General features: G+C 39.4%; 2 protein-coding genes across 2 annotated transcripts; one reads left to right on the top strand and one right to left on the bottom strand.

Annotated features, from left to right (window-relative positions):
• Nucleotides 1–737: 737 nt before the first annotated feature.
• Nucleotides 738–9,531, top strand: hspb8 (heat shock protein b8). Its single transcript, XM_056264876.1, has 3 exons — nt 738–1,495; nt 3,149–3,212; nt 8,843–9,531. Exons 1-3 carry the CDS (start codon nt 1,102–1,104, stop codon nt 9,036–9,038), a joined length of 654 nt encoding a protein of 217 aa, XP_056120851.1. The 5' UTR covers nt 738–1,101; the 3' UTR covers nt 9,039–9,531.
• A 2,320-nt stretch (nt 9,532–11,851) lies between these two features.
• On the bottom strand, nt 11,852–15,039 carry si:dkey-1k23.3 (heat shock protein 67B1). The gene is made up of 4 exons (XM_056264870.1): nt 14,585–15,039; nt 14,265–14,328; nt 13,537–13,657; nt 11,852–12,652 (listed from the first exon to the last, which is right to left on the bottom strand). Exons 1-4 carry the CDS (start codon nt 14,967–14,969, stop codon nt 12,095–12,097), a joined length of 1,128 nt encoding a protein of 375 aa, XP_056120845.1. The 5' UTR covers nt 14,970–15,039; the 3' UTR covers nt 11,852–12,094.
• Between the last annotated feature and the right edge of the window lie 341 nt (nt 15,040–15,380).

The raw sequence follows: 15,380 nt of genomic DNA, 5'->3' as shown, positions 1-15,380 counted from the left end.
TATTTGTACTTTCATCATCTCCTCATCTTCCTCTTTGGACTCTACGTGTTACAAGTCAGAGGGCAAGCTAAGCCACATAGTGCTTGATTTTTATTTGACCAAAATAAACAGGAAGTGCCCATTATTTTATCTTTTTTGTGACTGAGAAGAGCACATAATGAAAGTGCAAAGTATTTATTTTTAACATGGACCACTTTTACATGACATACGGCCCTATTTCTCGAGATGTTTTTGTCTAACATTATACAGTAAAATTTCAAAAACTTTTATATTTAAAAAAATATAAAATGATGTAGGCTACTTAATATATTCTATATAATAATTTATAATTGCTAAAAGAAAATCTGTCTGAAAAGTCAAATGTTGATATTTTGTTTCTTATAATACAATTAAATACATTTTAAGTAGGCCTAAGGCATGGCCAATACATTTCAACAGATAGAAGACATCCTAAAATATAACTGAGTGCATGTTTTTTCTCGCTCATCTTACATAGCCTACTTTCCCCTACATGACGTATGCAAGGAGGACTCGTTTGAAGAAGGAAAAGGAGATAGGCCTACCGCATGCATGCCTTGCCTATGTTGTATTTCGTCACATTTCGTGTTTAGAACGTTATTAGTGTTGTTCTTATGAGTGTGTGACTCCTCTCCGGCCTTGAGGAGTGAGTAGTGTTCTATTATGAAGTGAATGAGTCATCTGGGGGAGTGTGAGATTGGACCAGTCGTTGTCCGGTGGAGCCAGTCACAGCCCGGGGTCTAAACTTGGATAGGGAGGGTCTTCAGTCAGCTGTCGTGTACCACCGAGCACTTTCTGGACTTTATAGACCGGTAAATCACATATAAACCAGTGAAAGAGCACTTACATCGTCAGTAAACTTCTAGAACTCATACATGAGTACAGTGGTAGGCTTAAACTTAGGTGCGTAATCACGCGCCTGGAGAGTTTTTGCGCTTTTGTTGCCAAAAACAAAAAAAAACAAAAAAAAAACGGAATTTGTTTTGCACTCTTTTTAATAATTAATCATATTCGGAAATCTGACAGCAACGCGACGTTCTGAACAGGAAAAGTTGTCTAAACTCACTTTTTCCAAGTTTCACTATGGCAGAAGGGGATTACTACACTATGGGCAACCGACAGAGGATTCCACGGGATCCGTTCCGGGAACAGTCACTCGCATCTCGCTTTATGGAAGATGACTTTGGACTGCCACCCTTTCCCGAAGAGTTGTCGATGGAATGGCCCGGCTGGGCGAGACCTCGGCTGAGCGCCCGCCTCGACGCCCCGTGGTCGGGCTCGTTGCGCACGGGCTTCCCGCGGACGAGCATGGGCTCGCCGCAGGGCTTCAGCTCCATGTACAGCAGCGAGAGCCCTCGCCGATCCAGCGCGCCCCCGACCAACCCAGACGAGCCGTGGAAAGTGTGCGTGAACGTGCACAGCTTCAAACCTGAGGAGCTTAATGTCAAAACTAAAGACGGTTTTATAGAGGTGTCAGGTGAGAAAACACTTCCAATCATTGAGAAGAATGAGTTATTATGAGAATACAAAGTTAATTACATTTCTTTAATAATGAATCATGGAATATGAATGGAATAGGCTATAATTTACATTTGTGCATTTACCAGACGCTTTTATCCTAAATAGAGGAGCATTAAACAGTTCGTCATAAGCATATCAATTACTATGAAACAAATGCAACTTTTTTTTACGTATCACCTACCCATTTTTGGTAGTTTTTAGTCATTATTCATATATTAATATGGCCCTTTCTTACAAAATAATAAATAACAAATATTTCTGCCAAGCATGTATGCATTTGTATTTATGTATTTTGTTATTTCATATAGCACACAAATCATTTAAATTGAATTAATTTAGTTCTGTTTATTAGTTTACTAGTTTATTAGTTTATGTATGTTTTATGTCCCATTTAATTGCTTTAATATTTTATATATGGCCTTTTGGACCCCATGTTCCATAAATCTCTGCTGCTGTCTCTCCGCTGCAGCTTGAGAATGGAAGGCCTTTGGTTTGAGTATGACTTGCACATTATCAGCTAATCTCTTGTAATCAGTCACCTGCTGAGATCCCTTGAGGACCACTTACATTAAACACATTGAATAAGTCCCATACTTTTCTCTTTAATCACTAAAGTTCTTTTGTAAAAAAAACTGAAATTGTGTATCTATAATGCGGAAAAGTCGAAGGCCAGTTGCTGCCTGCTCCAGAAATACATTCTGTTGACTGTGACGGCAGGACAGAAGTTCAGAGTTCAGGAGAGAGCAAAGGCCTGGTGTGCAGGGATTAATATAAACACTGTGCTGGTATTCCAGCTGGGTCACTCAGTCACAGTGGGAGGAGGGTGGGGACAGCGAGACTTAACGTCACATAACCTCTTTCTAAAAGTGTCACACAGAGATATCAAAGTGAACTACCCTACGCACTGTTTTACTAAAGGCCTTTTCACTGAACTCAGATTCTGGTGACCAGTTTTGGACCACCAAAATCAGCAAAACATTTAAGTTCAACATTGCCCTGAAGTAAAGCATTGTCAAACAAATGCCACAGCCATGTTTGAATGTCTGTTAAATAGGGAAAGGCCATTGCACAGTATGTCAGTAGGTAAATCTCTATATATATGGATAGATTTTGCTCTCCGCTTGCGTCCCAGTGTATTTTAAATGGTTGAGTTGTTGATTAGAAATGTTGAAAGTGCTATGAGCAGCATATTAATCGATCAGATGTGTTTGTGGTCAAAGTGTTTTCTAAAGAGCCGGTTATTGTAGATATGTAGGCCGCGCCGAGACACAATATGGCATGACTGGCATTTAGTGACCAACAGCTGCAGAGAATGAGGCCAAGAGGCTTTTAAACAGGCTTTCTTGGTTTGAAATACTACCAAATCATATATAGTGTTGCCTTTGCAATGTCTGTAAAAGGAAATGCCTTATATCCCATGTCTAGAAAATTTATTTTATGTCAGTGTGGCAAAGGTTACACTTCTGTGAGCAACCAGTGCGGGGATTCACTTCAAGAAACCTGTTGATGTTGTGTTTAAAAGCAACATCTTTTTCGAAATAAGTTCTTATCCACAAGTGTGGTCGTATCGATCTCTGCGTTAACAACCGCCTTTTTGTCTTTTCACCAGGGAAACACGAGGAAAAGCAAGACGAGGGAGGAATTGTTACCAAAAACTTCACGAAGAAAATTCAGTAAGTAGGATGATTGTATCAAAAGTTTCCGGGGGCTTCTGATTTGGAACCTTCTAGAATGATGAAGCAACTTCCAGAGGAATGTCACTCTGAGTTATTAAAGCAACACAAAGCATTGCTACTCCTCCACCCGCCCCAACCTCTCTGCTTTCTTCTTGCTCTTCAGAGAGTCAAATTGGATGGTAGAGGCAGAGGAAAATAATCAAAGTTAGAGATAAAATAGACAACATATCATGTGGCTCCGATGTCTGCAGTAATTAAGAGATATAGTGATTTGATTTTTTCCCCTGTCGACATGCTGTTTCTCTGACAGAGACACACAGAAATAGACTCTAAGAAAGAAAGAGAGTTTCATTATTGAACAAATCCTGCACTTTTTACACTATTGTTCAAATGTTTGGGGTCAGTAAAATCCGAGAAAGATCTTTTATTCGGCAAGGGAAAAAAATGAACACAAAAAAACAGTAAAGACTTTTATAATATTAGAAAAGATGAACTAAAATAAAACCTTGAATCACAGTTTCCACATAAATATGAAGCTATGATAATAATAAAAAAAATGTTTCTTAAGCACCATATCAGCATATAATGATTTCTGAAGGATCGTGTGACACTGAAGAGTAATAGATGCTGAAAAATCAGCTTTGCCATCACAGGAATAAATTACATAAAAAATATATTCAAATAAAAAACTGTTATTTTAAATGTTAATATATATTCGCAATATTTTTACTGTATTTTTGATATAATAAATGCAGCTTTGAGTATAAGAGGCTCCTTTCAAAAATATTAAGAAATCTTACCGACCCTAAACTTTTGAACGATAGGTATGATTAATAATGAAAGCTTCCTCTCATGTTTTAACTAAGTCTTTCTTCTATATCCAATGTAAACTGCTTAGCTAATTTGATGTTGACAGGCCATATTGGTTGTGTAAAATTCCAACACTTGAACATTAGCATACTGCTAAACTAAGCTAAGAACACACACTTATAGAAGATACAGGCCACGCATAAATTACATTGAGCTTTTTTATTAATAGCTTTCAGCTATTGAATGAAATCTCAATCTCTGCCATTTCTGTGATGTCTGAGTGATGTCTGAGTCACAGTGCAGGGCGGCTATAGCATTGCTGTGCTAATTGAATACTGTCAGGCTACTGCAGTCGGCATGTAAGGTTTATATAAACTCAGCAGACGCTTGGCAACAAGTGTGAAACCTTCCAGCCTTATTTGGCCATGATGACTGACAAAGCTCAGGGACACTCTCTCTCTCTCTTTATCTCTCTCTGTTGTGTTCTCTCTCTCTCTCTCTCTCTCTCTCTCTCTCTCTCTCTCTCTCTCTCTCTCTCTCTCTCTCTCTCTCTCTCTCTCTCTCTCTCTCTCTCTCTCTCTCTCTCTCTCTCTCTCTCTCTCTCTCTCTCTCTCTCTCTCTCTCTCTCTCTCTTACACTCTTTCATTCACTCAACATTCATAAAAATAAAACAGTAGCCTATACAGAAAACCTTAGTGAGCTAACTTGGTAGCATTTTAAAGTATCAGGTGTCAATAACATTACATTCTTCTTCTAGCCAAATTCCTTGTCGAGGAAGCACTTACTGATAGGGTTTGGGATCAGTAAGATTTGTTTTTATTTATTTTTTTGAACGAAATTAATAATTTTATTCAGCAAGGATTTATTAAATCGATCAAAAGTGACAGTAAATGGTAAATGGACTGCATTTATATAGCGCTTTCACAGACCCAATGGCCACCAAAGCACTTTACATTTGCCTCACAATCACTCACCCATTCACACACCGACGGCGGTGTCTGCCATACAAGGCGCTATCCAGCTCGTCGGGAGCAGCCGGGGTTAGGTGTCTTGCTCATGGACACCTCGACACTTGGTCAGGTGGAACCGGGGATTGAACCACCAACCTTTCGGTTCGCAGACAACATGAACCATTATTTATACAATAATAAGTGTATAAATAAATATCATCCAGAATTATAGCCACGTTAATAACGTTTGTAAGAAACCAAACCGTTTGTAAATCCGTCAAGATTTCAACGAGATAAGAGTATTTGTGTTCGTGCTGATCACTCATCTTACATCAGGTACCACAGAGGGAGCCCGCCAGAAAGCTTGCCTGTGACAAGATGGCCGCCGGTGATGACGATAGAGACTCCGCCGTAAGACATCTAGACTTTATTATGGATATCTATGGATAAAACACCACCCCCGCAGAAGAAGATCAACGCCAACTTCAACACGGCCGGTTTAGCCCCGCCCACCGATTCGCGCATTACACGAAACTCATTATAATATGCAAAACTGTTATCCACTCAAAGCAGTGGGCGTTTACTTCCAAGTCTTTAATGCGAGACGCCCATAAAAACCGAGCGTTTTTGAGCTAGGCTCAAAACTAGGGTAGAAACTAGCCTATTACTTATTCATTTTGATGTTTTTGAATGTAAAAACCAAGCGAACGTCATAAGTTGACCTCAGACAACAATATAAAACAATTTAAAAAGCCAGTTCATGACCCCTTTAAAATTAAGAAATGAAGGGCTTAAATACACAGACAGGGTAAAGGTAAAACAGAACAGGTGTCGAGCTAATGAATAACCAAGAAAGCTAACTAGGGAACAGAACTCAGGCAAAGCAGAACAGGGAACAGAATAAAAACACAACGAGGCTAAACAGACATAGAACTACACGTTACAATATTGCTGATTGTGAGAATTCATTTACACTCACCGGCCACTTTATTAGGTACCCCATGCTAGTAACGGGTTGGACCCCCTTTTGCCTTCAGAACTGCCTCAATTCTTCGTGGCATAGATTCAACAAGGTGCTGGAAGCATTCCTCAGGGAGTTTGGTCCATATTGACATGATGGCATCACACAGTTGCCGCAGATTTGTCGGCTGCACATCCATGATGCGAATCTCCCGTTCCACCACATCCCAAAGATGCTCTATTGGGTTGAGATCTGGTGACTGTGGAGGCAATTTTAGTACAGTGAACTCATTGTCATGTTCAAGAAACCAATTTGAAATGATTAGAGCTTTGTGACATGGTGGAAGTAGCCATCAGAGGATGGGTACATGGTGGCCATAAAGGGATGGACATGGTCAGAAACAATGCTCAGGTAGGCCGTGGCATTTAAACGATGCCCAATTGGCACTAAGGGGCCTAAAGTGTGCCAGGAAAACATCCCCCACACCATTACACCACCACCACCAGCCTGCACAGTGGTAACAAGGCATGATGGTTCCATGTTCTCATTCTGTTTACGCCAAATTCTGACTCTAACATCTGAATGTCTCAACAGAAATCGAGACTCATCAGACCAGGCAACATTTTTCCAGTCTTCAACTGTTCAATTTTGGTGAGCTCTTGCAAATTGTAGCCTCTTTTTCCTATTTGTAGTGGAGATGAGTGGTACCCGGTGGAGTCTTCTGCTGTTGTAGCCCATCCGCCTCAAGGTTGTGCGTGTTGTGGCTTCACAAATGCTTTGCTGCATACCTCGGTTGTAACGAGTGGTTATTTCAGTCACTGTTGCCCTTCTATCAGCTCGAACCAGTCTGGCCATTCTCCTCTGACCTCTGGCATCAACAAGGCATTTCCGCCCACAGAACTGCCGCTCACTGGATGTTTTTTCTTTTTCGGACCATTCTCTGTAAACCCTAGAGATGGTTGTGCGTGAAAATCCCAGTAGATTAGCAGTTTCTGAAATACTCAGACCAGCCCTTCTGGCACCAACAATCATGCCACGTTCAAAGTCACTCAAATCAACTTTCTTCCCCATACTGATGCTCGGTTTGAACTGCAGGAGATTGTCTTGACCATGTCTACATGCCTAAATGCACTGAGTTGCCGCCATGTGATTGGCTGCTTAGAAATTAAGTGTTAACGAGCAGTTGGACAGGTGTACCTAATAAAGTGGCCGGTGAGTGTATATTGTTTAGTACAATTAATTTATCAAGCATTATCCAAACACAGCATTCGTCTCTCGAATCTCTAAAGCAGCCCTAAAAGTTCCCCCACCCTTTAGACTTTTGTCGTGGAAGACCAGCAGGAAGTAGCTTTGTATGATATCATCATCCATTCATGTTTAAAACAAGTTCCACCCTTTCTCTGTAGAGCAGATATGAATTTATGTTAATCCAGCCTTAAAGGCATCACATTCAAACAGACAGTGAGAACTCCTCTCATTAAAACGGCTGCAGTCAGTCTGCCTGCTGGATGATTAGACTAGTGTGTAGATGGAAATTTCTGGTGATAAACTTTGCATCAGGAGGCGATTTGTAATAATTGGCAACAGATTCTATTTCTGAGCCAGCACCTGGAGCAGGGCTCCCTCGCTCACTCTCTCTCTCTCTTTCTCATTGCAAGTGATGGGAGGCAGAACATTAAAATGAAAACCACAAAATGCATTGAGAATTATCTTCTAGCCACAAGCTGCCACAGAGAAAATGAAGTTTGTTGAAAATTATACCAAAATGAGAATATACGGAGTAGGGCATAGTGTTTGCAATTTACATGATGATTCCCATTCTGGGTTAAATATTAACCTAAAGACTTGAGTTAGACCTCAGTTAATCTGAGTTATGTTCAGACAATTCTGTGTACATGTAGATGTTAATATTAAACTGACCATTGTCAAGTTCTTATTGTAACATTTGGTTTCAAGCTTTGTTTCAGTGCAGGTGCAAGGTACAATCAAAAAGCACTTTTTAAGTTGCAAAATATGGGGTGCATTATTAGATATCAAATATGTATCAATGTACAACCACATTTAAAAGGATAGTTCACCCAAAAATTTACTTAAGGCCTTCTGAAGTGAAAATTGAAAAAGTAGAAAGTAAAGTAAGAAAAATATCCATATTTAAAACTTTATGAACTAAAATAACTAGCTTCCGACCGGCAGACCGCCGCACGCATCAATTTATGGTGAGAGATTAACCCCTGACCTGACGCATGATGTTTTGACGAACGCGGAAGTGCAGAGGATAGAGCAAAACAAAACACCGGTCACGAATTAGAAGTCTAAAACGACAATTCATAAAGAGAAATGTCGGAGGATTTCGATATAAGAGAAATGGAGCTTGAGTTTGTTGCCAAGCCCTATTTGTTTGAATTGCGAGAGGCATCAAAGCTTACAATACACCTACATCTAAACAAAAGAGGGGTTACTCTTTGGCGAAAGTCGACTTGCGTAGGCCGTCTGCCGGAAGCTAGTTATTTTAGTTTTTAAAGTTTTAAAAATGGATATTTTTCTTACAAAAACCCATCGCTTTGCTTCAAAAGGCCTTTATTAACCCCCTGGAGTTGTATGGATTACTTTTATGATGGATGGATGGATTCACTTTTTTAGGCTTTAAAATCAGGACCGCCATTCAACCATCTATGGTTCCATAAAGAAACTTAAATATTCATGGAACCTTTCCATTGCACAAAAGGTTATTTAGCGGATACAAAGGTTCTTTAGATTATAATAAAATTGTTCTAAGAAAAAAATGGTTCATTGAAAGATTTTTTGGGGGATCCAGACATTCTATGTGGGCAAAAAATCCAGTTTTAGAACCTTTATTTCTACTGGTGGAAAATGGACATCGTTCAGAACTCTCTCTTTTTTCACAGAATCCCATCTGATGTGGACCCAGCCACTGTGTTCGCCTCTCTGTCTCCGGAAGGTGTTCTCATCATTGAAGCCCGACAGACCCCTCCATACTACCTCTACAGCAACGAAATGCCCGCAGAACCCATGGAAGAACCTGAGGCCAGACCGCAGGAACCCAGCATGGCTTCAACTCCAGTCTTTGATGTCAGGGAGTGAACTGGTGTTCGCATGCCTATGGTATTTGTTCCAAGCCAGTGTTAAAATCTAGATTCATCAGTTTCAAAAAATTACTTAAATCAAAAGTCATTAATCTGCTAGTGAATAGTTCATAAATTAAATGTTACTCTACATAGTATATGGTTGGATCAAATACCAGAAGCTTTCAGTTACTATATCAATGAAGATAAACAAATGTGATAGAGCTACCGGTGAAGTGAGAAGGAAAAGGTGTGAAATGGGATGAGACCAGGCCCAATTTCTGTACAGCTGGAAACAGGCATGGAAACATGTACGTAGATGCGAATGCATGGTCAACATTGTAATGTCACATCTCATTGTATATACTTAACCTGCATTCCTCTCAGTCCTAAAGTTCCCCTCAAATGTCAACAATTAAATGGATTATTCACCCAAAAATCATCTCTTATTCTCCTACATGTTGTCCCAAACCTGTATGGCTTTCTTTCTTCTGTGGAAAACAAAAGCAAAAACCTTTTTTTTTTCTCCAAACAATAGTTTCAATAGGATCCAATGCTGTTTTAAACCCATTTGACTTTCATTGTATAGACAAAAAAGGTCTTCAGAGCATTCTTTAAAATATCTTCTTTTGTGTTCACCAGAAGAAAGTCATACAGGTTTGAAATGACATGAGGGTGAGTAAATAATCTCTTAATTTTAATTTGTCCCATCCTTTTATCTCATTTGCTTGGTAAGTTACGATTCTCTTAAAACTGTTGCTCCGCCATGCCGATCTCATCAAGTAAGATGACACTGAGAATCCGATGTGTGCTTGAGTTGAGTTATAAATTCCATTCAGACACATTTCGGATGTGAAATCAAGCTTTGATGTTGAAATTGAATGTTTTTAGAATATGTTATGGACTTTCTGTCCCTCATTTAAACCTAATCTTGTTTTGTCCCTGAGTTCGAATGAAGGCCCTGTTTGAATAATCTGAATTTTTGTCACATTGGACTATTTATATGAAGGTCTTCTCTGAGAACTGGGCCTGAATGCTGGAGCTCTTTCTCAAGTGCTGTTTATCGTGTATTCTTTCTTTCTTTCTTTATTTGTGGGTGTTATTTTTTCTTTTTGTGTAGGGATGTATGCTATGCGTTTTTATAATAAATGATTTTACGAAAAGCAAGCCTTTTATTACTCCTCTCTGCAAATCTCAATCAAGTTAATAAATGGGCTGCATTACACATAGAAGCGATATTATTTCTCAGCTTTACACCTGTTTGCTTATCCCACTTGTATAACCTTCGGATGTTTTCGAGTAATACATCGAGCATCATGCTCTCCTTCGGTTGTCTCTGTCGCACAATCCTCTGTCCTCGATCACATCTGGGTGTTCGGATGGCAGATTGGCTGTGTGCTTATGGGAACGACTCCATGGGAGTTGTCTCTGCACGGTGGCGGTAATTGGGTGACAGATTAGTGTGGAGATTATTCCGAACGCTTTGGCTCACTTTCAATCTTCTCCACGAGGATGTGGAGAGAAAATATTGAAGAAAACGCTCTTTAAATCGATCCGAGCTCTCTCGTTGTCTAATTCTCAGAGTTTGAGGTTAATGAGTCACGAATATTACCGTGCTCAAGAGGAGCTGGCATCATAACCACCCGAGTTAGATGAGAATTATACAATATTTACTAGAACTCAAGGGATGCAATATGCAACCATATTCACTGCATAAATGATTCATGTAAAATTCTCTAAGCACAACAGAAAGTCAACTAGGTGCCAATGTGACAGATTTCCGTCTATCGCCTATGTTTGAACATTTCTCAGCTTTCCCTGATTAATCATTCTTGTTATTGTAAGCAGAAGAAGCTTCACACAATCGTGCTCAGGTCTTTATTAGTGCTAAGAGGATGCATATTACAGTAAACTCAAAAACATCTATGGGAATTAAGAGGCTAAGGCTATATCTACATTCATCCCGATACATTTGAAAACAATTTTTTTTCTTTGGCCTTCCGCTTACACTGAGACAGTGTGTCCTGCGAAAACAAGGCTTATTGAAGACGCTCTCCCAAAGTGATACATTTGAAAACACCTGAGGTATTCGAAAATGACAACGCATGTTAAGTCATGTGACGCCTTTTGTACCAATATACACTGCCCGGTCAAAAAAAAAAAGTCGCTGTTTGGATTTAAATAAGCAAATGCATTGTCAATACAAGAACTTGACCAAAAAATGATCAAGAGATGCATCATTTTTTGGTCAAGATCTTGTATTGACAATACAAGAGTCCAGCACTCTGTAAAGTCTCATCCAGCACATCCCAACGATTTTCAATGACTCAGAGGCGCCAATTCATGTGTAAAAATAATGATTCTTCAAGCTCCCTACCAACCACTGTTTCACAATCTGAGCCTGATGAATCTTGACATTGTCATCCTGGAATATGGCCATGATGCGTCTTCCTACATGGTTGTATAAAAAATGAAAAGCTACACACTCCATCAATTAGGGAACAGTTGCCATATATAACATATAACATGCTAGAAACATAATAATCACTGCAATAATCATCCAATCATAGACTCTTAAGCATTTGCCTATTTAAATCCGAACAGAGACTTGGCCGGGCAGTGTATATATCTGTTTATACCGGTATGTGCCTGCTATGTGGAACTGTATTCACTTTCACAGTGTTGCTTAAGAACAATGTTACTTTGTACAATCTTCATATTACATTTCTGGAAATTCAATGTCAGCAAAACACTAGGGCAATCGTGTTTTAAACCACGTAATGGCAATTGAGTGCGACCTGGATGCGCCAGTAAGTGGTGAAATATTTTGTTTATACAATTATCGCACCAGAATAGCGTGAAAACGTTGTCTGGTATCATCTCAGTAAGCTTTTTACATATTATGCATGCACAGAAAGATCATTTTAGCATTTCTGATGGTTCAAAGTGGACAAGAAACTTTGAGAAAACGCTTGAAAACAGTAGTATGGACAAAGAAACTGCCATTTTCAAATGTATCTGGATTAATATAGACGTAGCCTAAGGAAAGAGCTGGGGATGTTGTTTTTCTGTAGCCTACATTTTCTCTACATCCATTTTCTTTTGGAGCTCCAGCTGAGGGTTGAACACCTCCTGGGTTTGCCCAAAGGTTGGTTGCTCATCTTCTGTCATGGCAGGGTCTGTATATCCTTCTTCACCCTCCAGTTCCCGAGGCTGCGTGACCTCTGCCTGCTCTCCTTGCTCGGAGGTGATGGTGTCTGGAGTCTCTGGAGCCTGAGGCTTGTCTGCAGACTCATGGACTTCCTCCGTGTCTCGCTCGATGCCCTCAACCACCTCTTGAATAGTACCTTCTTTGTCCTTCTCTATGCCATCACTGGGTTCTCCAACCTGCTCTTTTCCAGACTCAAAGGCTCCTGGTGCAGCTTCTGTGATGGACTGGGGTTGTGGCTCTCTAGATGGATCTACATCAGATACAGTCTGCTGGTCTCGTTCGCCCTCAGGACGCTCAGTTGAGACAGAGGGTTCGAGAGTTTCTCCCTCAAATGATTCCGGTTTAGCCTCGGCTTCAATGGCGTCTTGAGGCTCGTTGCCGTCTTGTTGTTTTCCTCCCACGGCTTGTGGCTCCATCTCAACCTGTGGCAAACGTGAAACAGTTTTCAAATCAAGTCAAGTGCTTAAATGCCAAATCAAGACCCTAAAATGCCAGGGTCACTGTACACAAAAATGATTAATTTTCTGGGTGGTGAAGAAAGGCCATACGTCCCCTGCGGGAAAATAAGAGCTTGCATTTAATCTCTTTGTTGGTTATTAGAACAATTATGAGCCTGGTAATTGGAATTGCAGGGTGATTAATTTATAAACTGACTTCGACTTTGGCATTTGATGTTTATGGGCCATTGTAGAATCGTATAACTCTAATTATTTCTGAAATCTTTTTTGAAGTAATGTAAAAAAAAAAACATTTTGTTTTGCAGCCTGTTATGGCGGCACGGCTTAACGGTGCTGCAAATTGGCGTAAGTTGAATAAGACATGCAATGGGTAAACAATATCTGCCATTTTTAAAGCATGATGACCACATTCTCTGCAATAATATAATACAACAATACAATTGAAATAATACATTTTGAGATGACCTTTTCCCCCTACTTTTCCCTGCAAATGCAAATAGCTGTCAGCTTTTTAACATTAGTCTGGCTAAAATACAGCACCTGAGAGACAGTTACTCTACCTGCGATGTCTACCTATTATACAAGACCAATTAAGTACTGGAGAATGAATGGCTAGTGTTCAACCTTGGATTTACCTAGAAAAGTTTTCAATAGTGACAACAATAGTGCCACTTCACTATGAATGACAGAAAGCACCACTTAAATATAAGGATGACACATTTAATAACTTAGAAACAAGTGCAATGCATGCCACCCAGAACACTGAGTGCCTAATTTTGAGCTTCAGTTAGTGAATAAGTTCGGACTGCATTATTAAAGATTTAACGGCTGTCAGAGCCAATCAATACCTGGATAGGGATAATGACATCAGCAGGGAGGGGAATGCTGGGTAATGGTACTTCCACTGTAAGGATCCCATCGGCGGACAGAAGCGACTGGAGATTTTCAGCATCAATCCCACCTGGAAGTCTTAGGCAGTGGTGAGAAAAAAATCCATAAATTTGCTTTTGTTGATATAGACAGCTTTGTGACAATTTGACACAATTGCACAGTGAAATATTATATTCTATAACAGAATAAAATAGACATTGAGTTAATATTTTGTTTTTAAATAAATTAATACTTTTATTCAGCAATTAATTCACATTAAATTGATCAAAAGTGACAGTAAATACATTTTATAATGTTATAAAAAATTATTTTGAACTTTTTATTCATCAAAGAATCCAGAAAAAAAAAAAGAATCACGATTGTCAAAAATATTAAGCAGCACAACTGTTTTCAGCATTGATAATAATAAGAAATGTTTCTTGAGCAGAAAAATCAGAATATTAGAATGATTTCTGAAGGATCATGATGCTGAAAATTCAGCTTTGCGTCACATGAATAAAATACGTTTACAAGTATATTAAAATTGAAAACAGCTATTTTGAAATGTAATACTATTTCACAATATTACAGTTTTTACTGTATATTAAATCAAATAAATGCAGCCTTGGTGAGCATAAGACACATTCAAAAACTTTATTTTTTTTAACAGTAGTTCAGATATTGTGTAGTGTGCATAAACACTTACTTGTATTTTCGTGCAAAACATCTAGCAATGTAGCCGTGCTCATCTTGTCTTTCTTCATGCTTTCCTTTGGAACAAATATTTTAACACAAAATGATTGAGATTGATTAGCTCAAATAAGAGCATAATATATTTTTTAAATCATATTAAATATTTAAAAAAAATTATAAATTATAAAATGTACAATATCTCCAGGCTTATTCTGTTTTGTAGACTAATTACATGTATAATTTGTTATCTGACATTGAATTCTGTTGAAAAGCTGAAATTGAAAAAAGAAAAAAATAATAATATATATTGATATATTGAATTTTCACCTATACCTGCAATTTCCAAAAATCCGTCCTGTATTTTGACAGTAACCTCAGAGGGGGCGAAGTGATTGACATCCAAGCTAATTTTCCACTTGCACATCTCACCAACCACTTCCGACACCCCTCCACTCATCTCCCTGTGCAGTTTAGAGATGTGCTGTCCTGAGGCCTGAGTAAAGGGAGCGAACACGGGTGTGCGCAAGTACCCGGGCCAAGACGACGTCCCCAGCCTCCTGAAGATGCCTTCGATCCAGCTGAGGTCTCGGGGGTCCAATAACGGAGGCAAGCCGTAATGTTGGTTAAAGATTACACTGGGCCATCTGTAGCTCAGGGGGTTCCAAGATACCTCATGACAATATTGAGGCCTGGATGGTGACTTGATAGCATCCGCCATAGTGAGAAAATTGAAAAATCTAAGGAGGGACGATTTGTTTGGAAGGTCCAGCCACAGTACGATTAAAGACGCACTATAAGAGATGCTGTAGAGAATGAAAGCAAAGACAAATGTGGCCGGTGGACATTGCAGACACTGTTTATATAGCGTCCTTGTGTGTTTAGCACTTACTAAGCAGTAACCATGATGCTACCAGAAGAGAATGTAGGGATGAAGTGATGGCTAGGTAGTTCAATCTGCTACCGGAGGGGTGGAAGGGCTCTATGGGAGACGCTAATTAAGGATATTTATAGATCTAAAGGGGAAGCAACAAATAGCTGTTTGATGAGAACTAACAGTCCCAAGTCCCGCTTAGCCTCTGACAGGCAAAGAGATTTTATTGAACTGATTGTTAATAGTGTTGTAGAAACT

Source organism: Rhinichthys klamathensis, unplaced genomic scaffold, assembly GCF_029890125.1.
Source record: "Rhinichthys klamathensis goyatoka isolate OS25496 unplaced genomic scaffold, OSU_Roscu_1.1 h1tg000226l_1, whole genome shotgun sequence".
In the NCBI taxonomy this organism is placed as follows: domain Eukaryota; kingdom Metazoa; phylum Chordata; class Actinopteri; order Cypriniformes; family Leuciscidae; genus Rhinichthys; species Rhinichthys klamathensis.
The sequence above is the reverse complement of the archived record's forward strand: the minus strand, read 5'-3'. Positions and strand labels throughout refer to the sequence as shown.

Excerpts from the sequence above, each read along its gene's own strand:
- hspb8 (XM_056264876.1), top strand. The coding sequence starts at position 1,102 with ATGGCAGAAGGGGATTACTACACTATGGGCAACCGACAGAGGATTCCA. Across the intron at positions 1,496-3,148 it reads CGGTTTTATAGAGGTGTCAG|GGAAACACGAGGAAAAGCAA; the intron begins GTGAGAAAACAC and ends TCTTTTCACCAG. Across the intron at positions 3,213-8,842 it reads AACTTCACGAAGAAAATTCA|AATCCCATCTGATGTGGACC; the intron begins GTAAGTAGGATG and ends CTTTTTTCACAG.
- si:dkey-1k23.3 (XM_056264870.1), bottom strand. The coding sequence starts at position 14,969 with ATGGCGGATGCTATCAAGTCACCATCCAGGCCTCAATATTGTCATGAG. Across the intron at positions 14,329-14,584 it reads CGGATTTTTGGAAATTGCAG|GAAAGCATGAAGAAAGACAA; the intron begins GTATAGGTGAAA and ends TTTGTTCCAAAG. Across the intron at positions 12,653-13,536 it reads ATGTCATTATCCCTATCCAG|GTTGAGATGGAGCCACAAGC; the intron begins GTATTGATTGGC and ends CGTTTGCCACAG.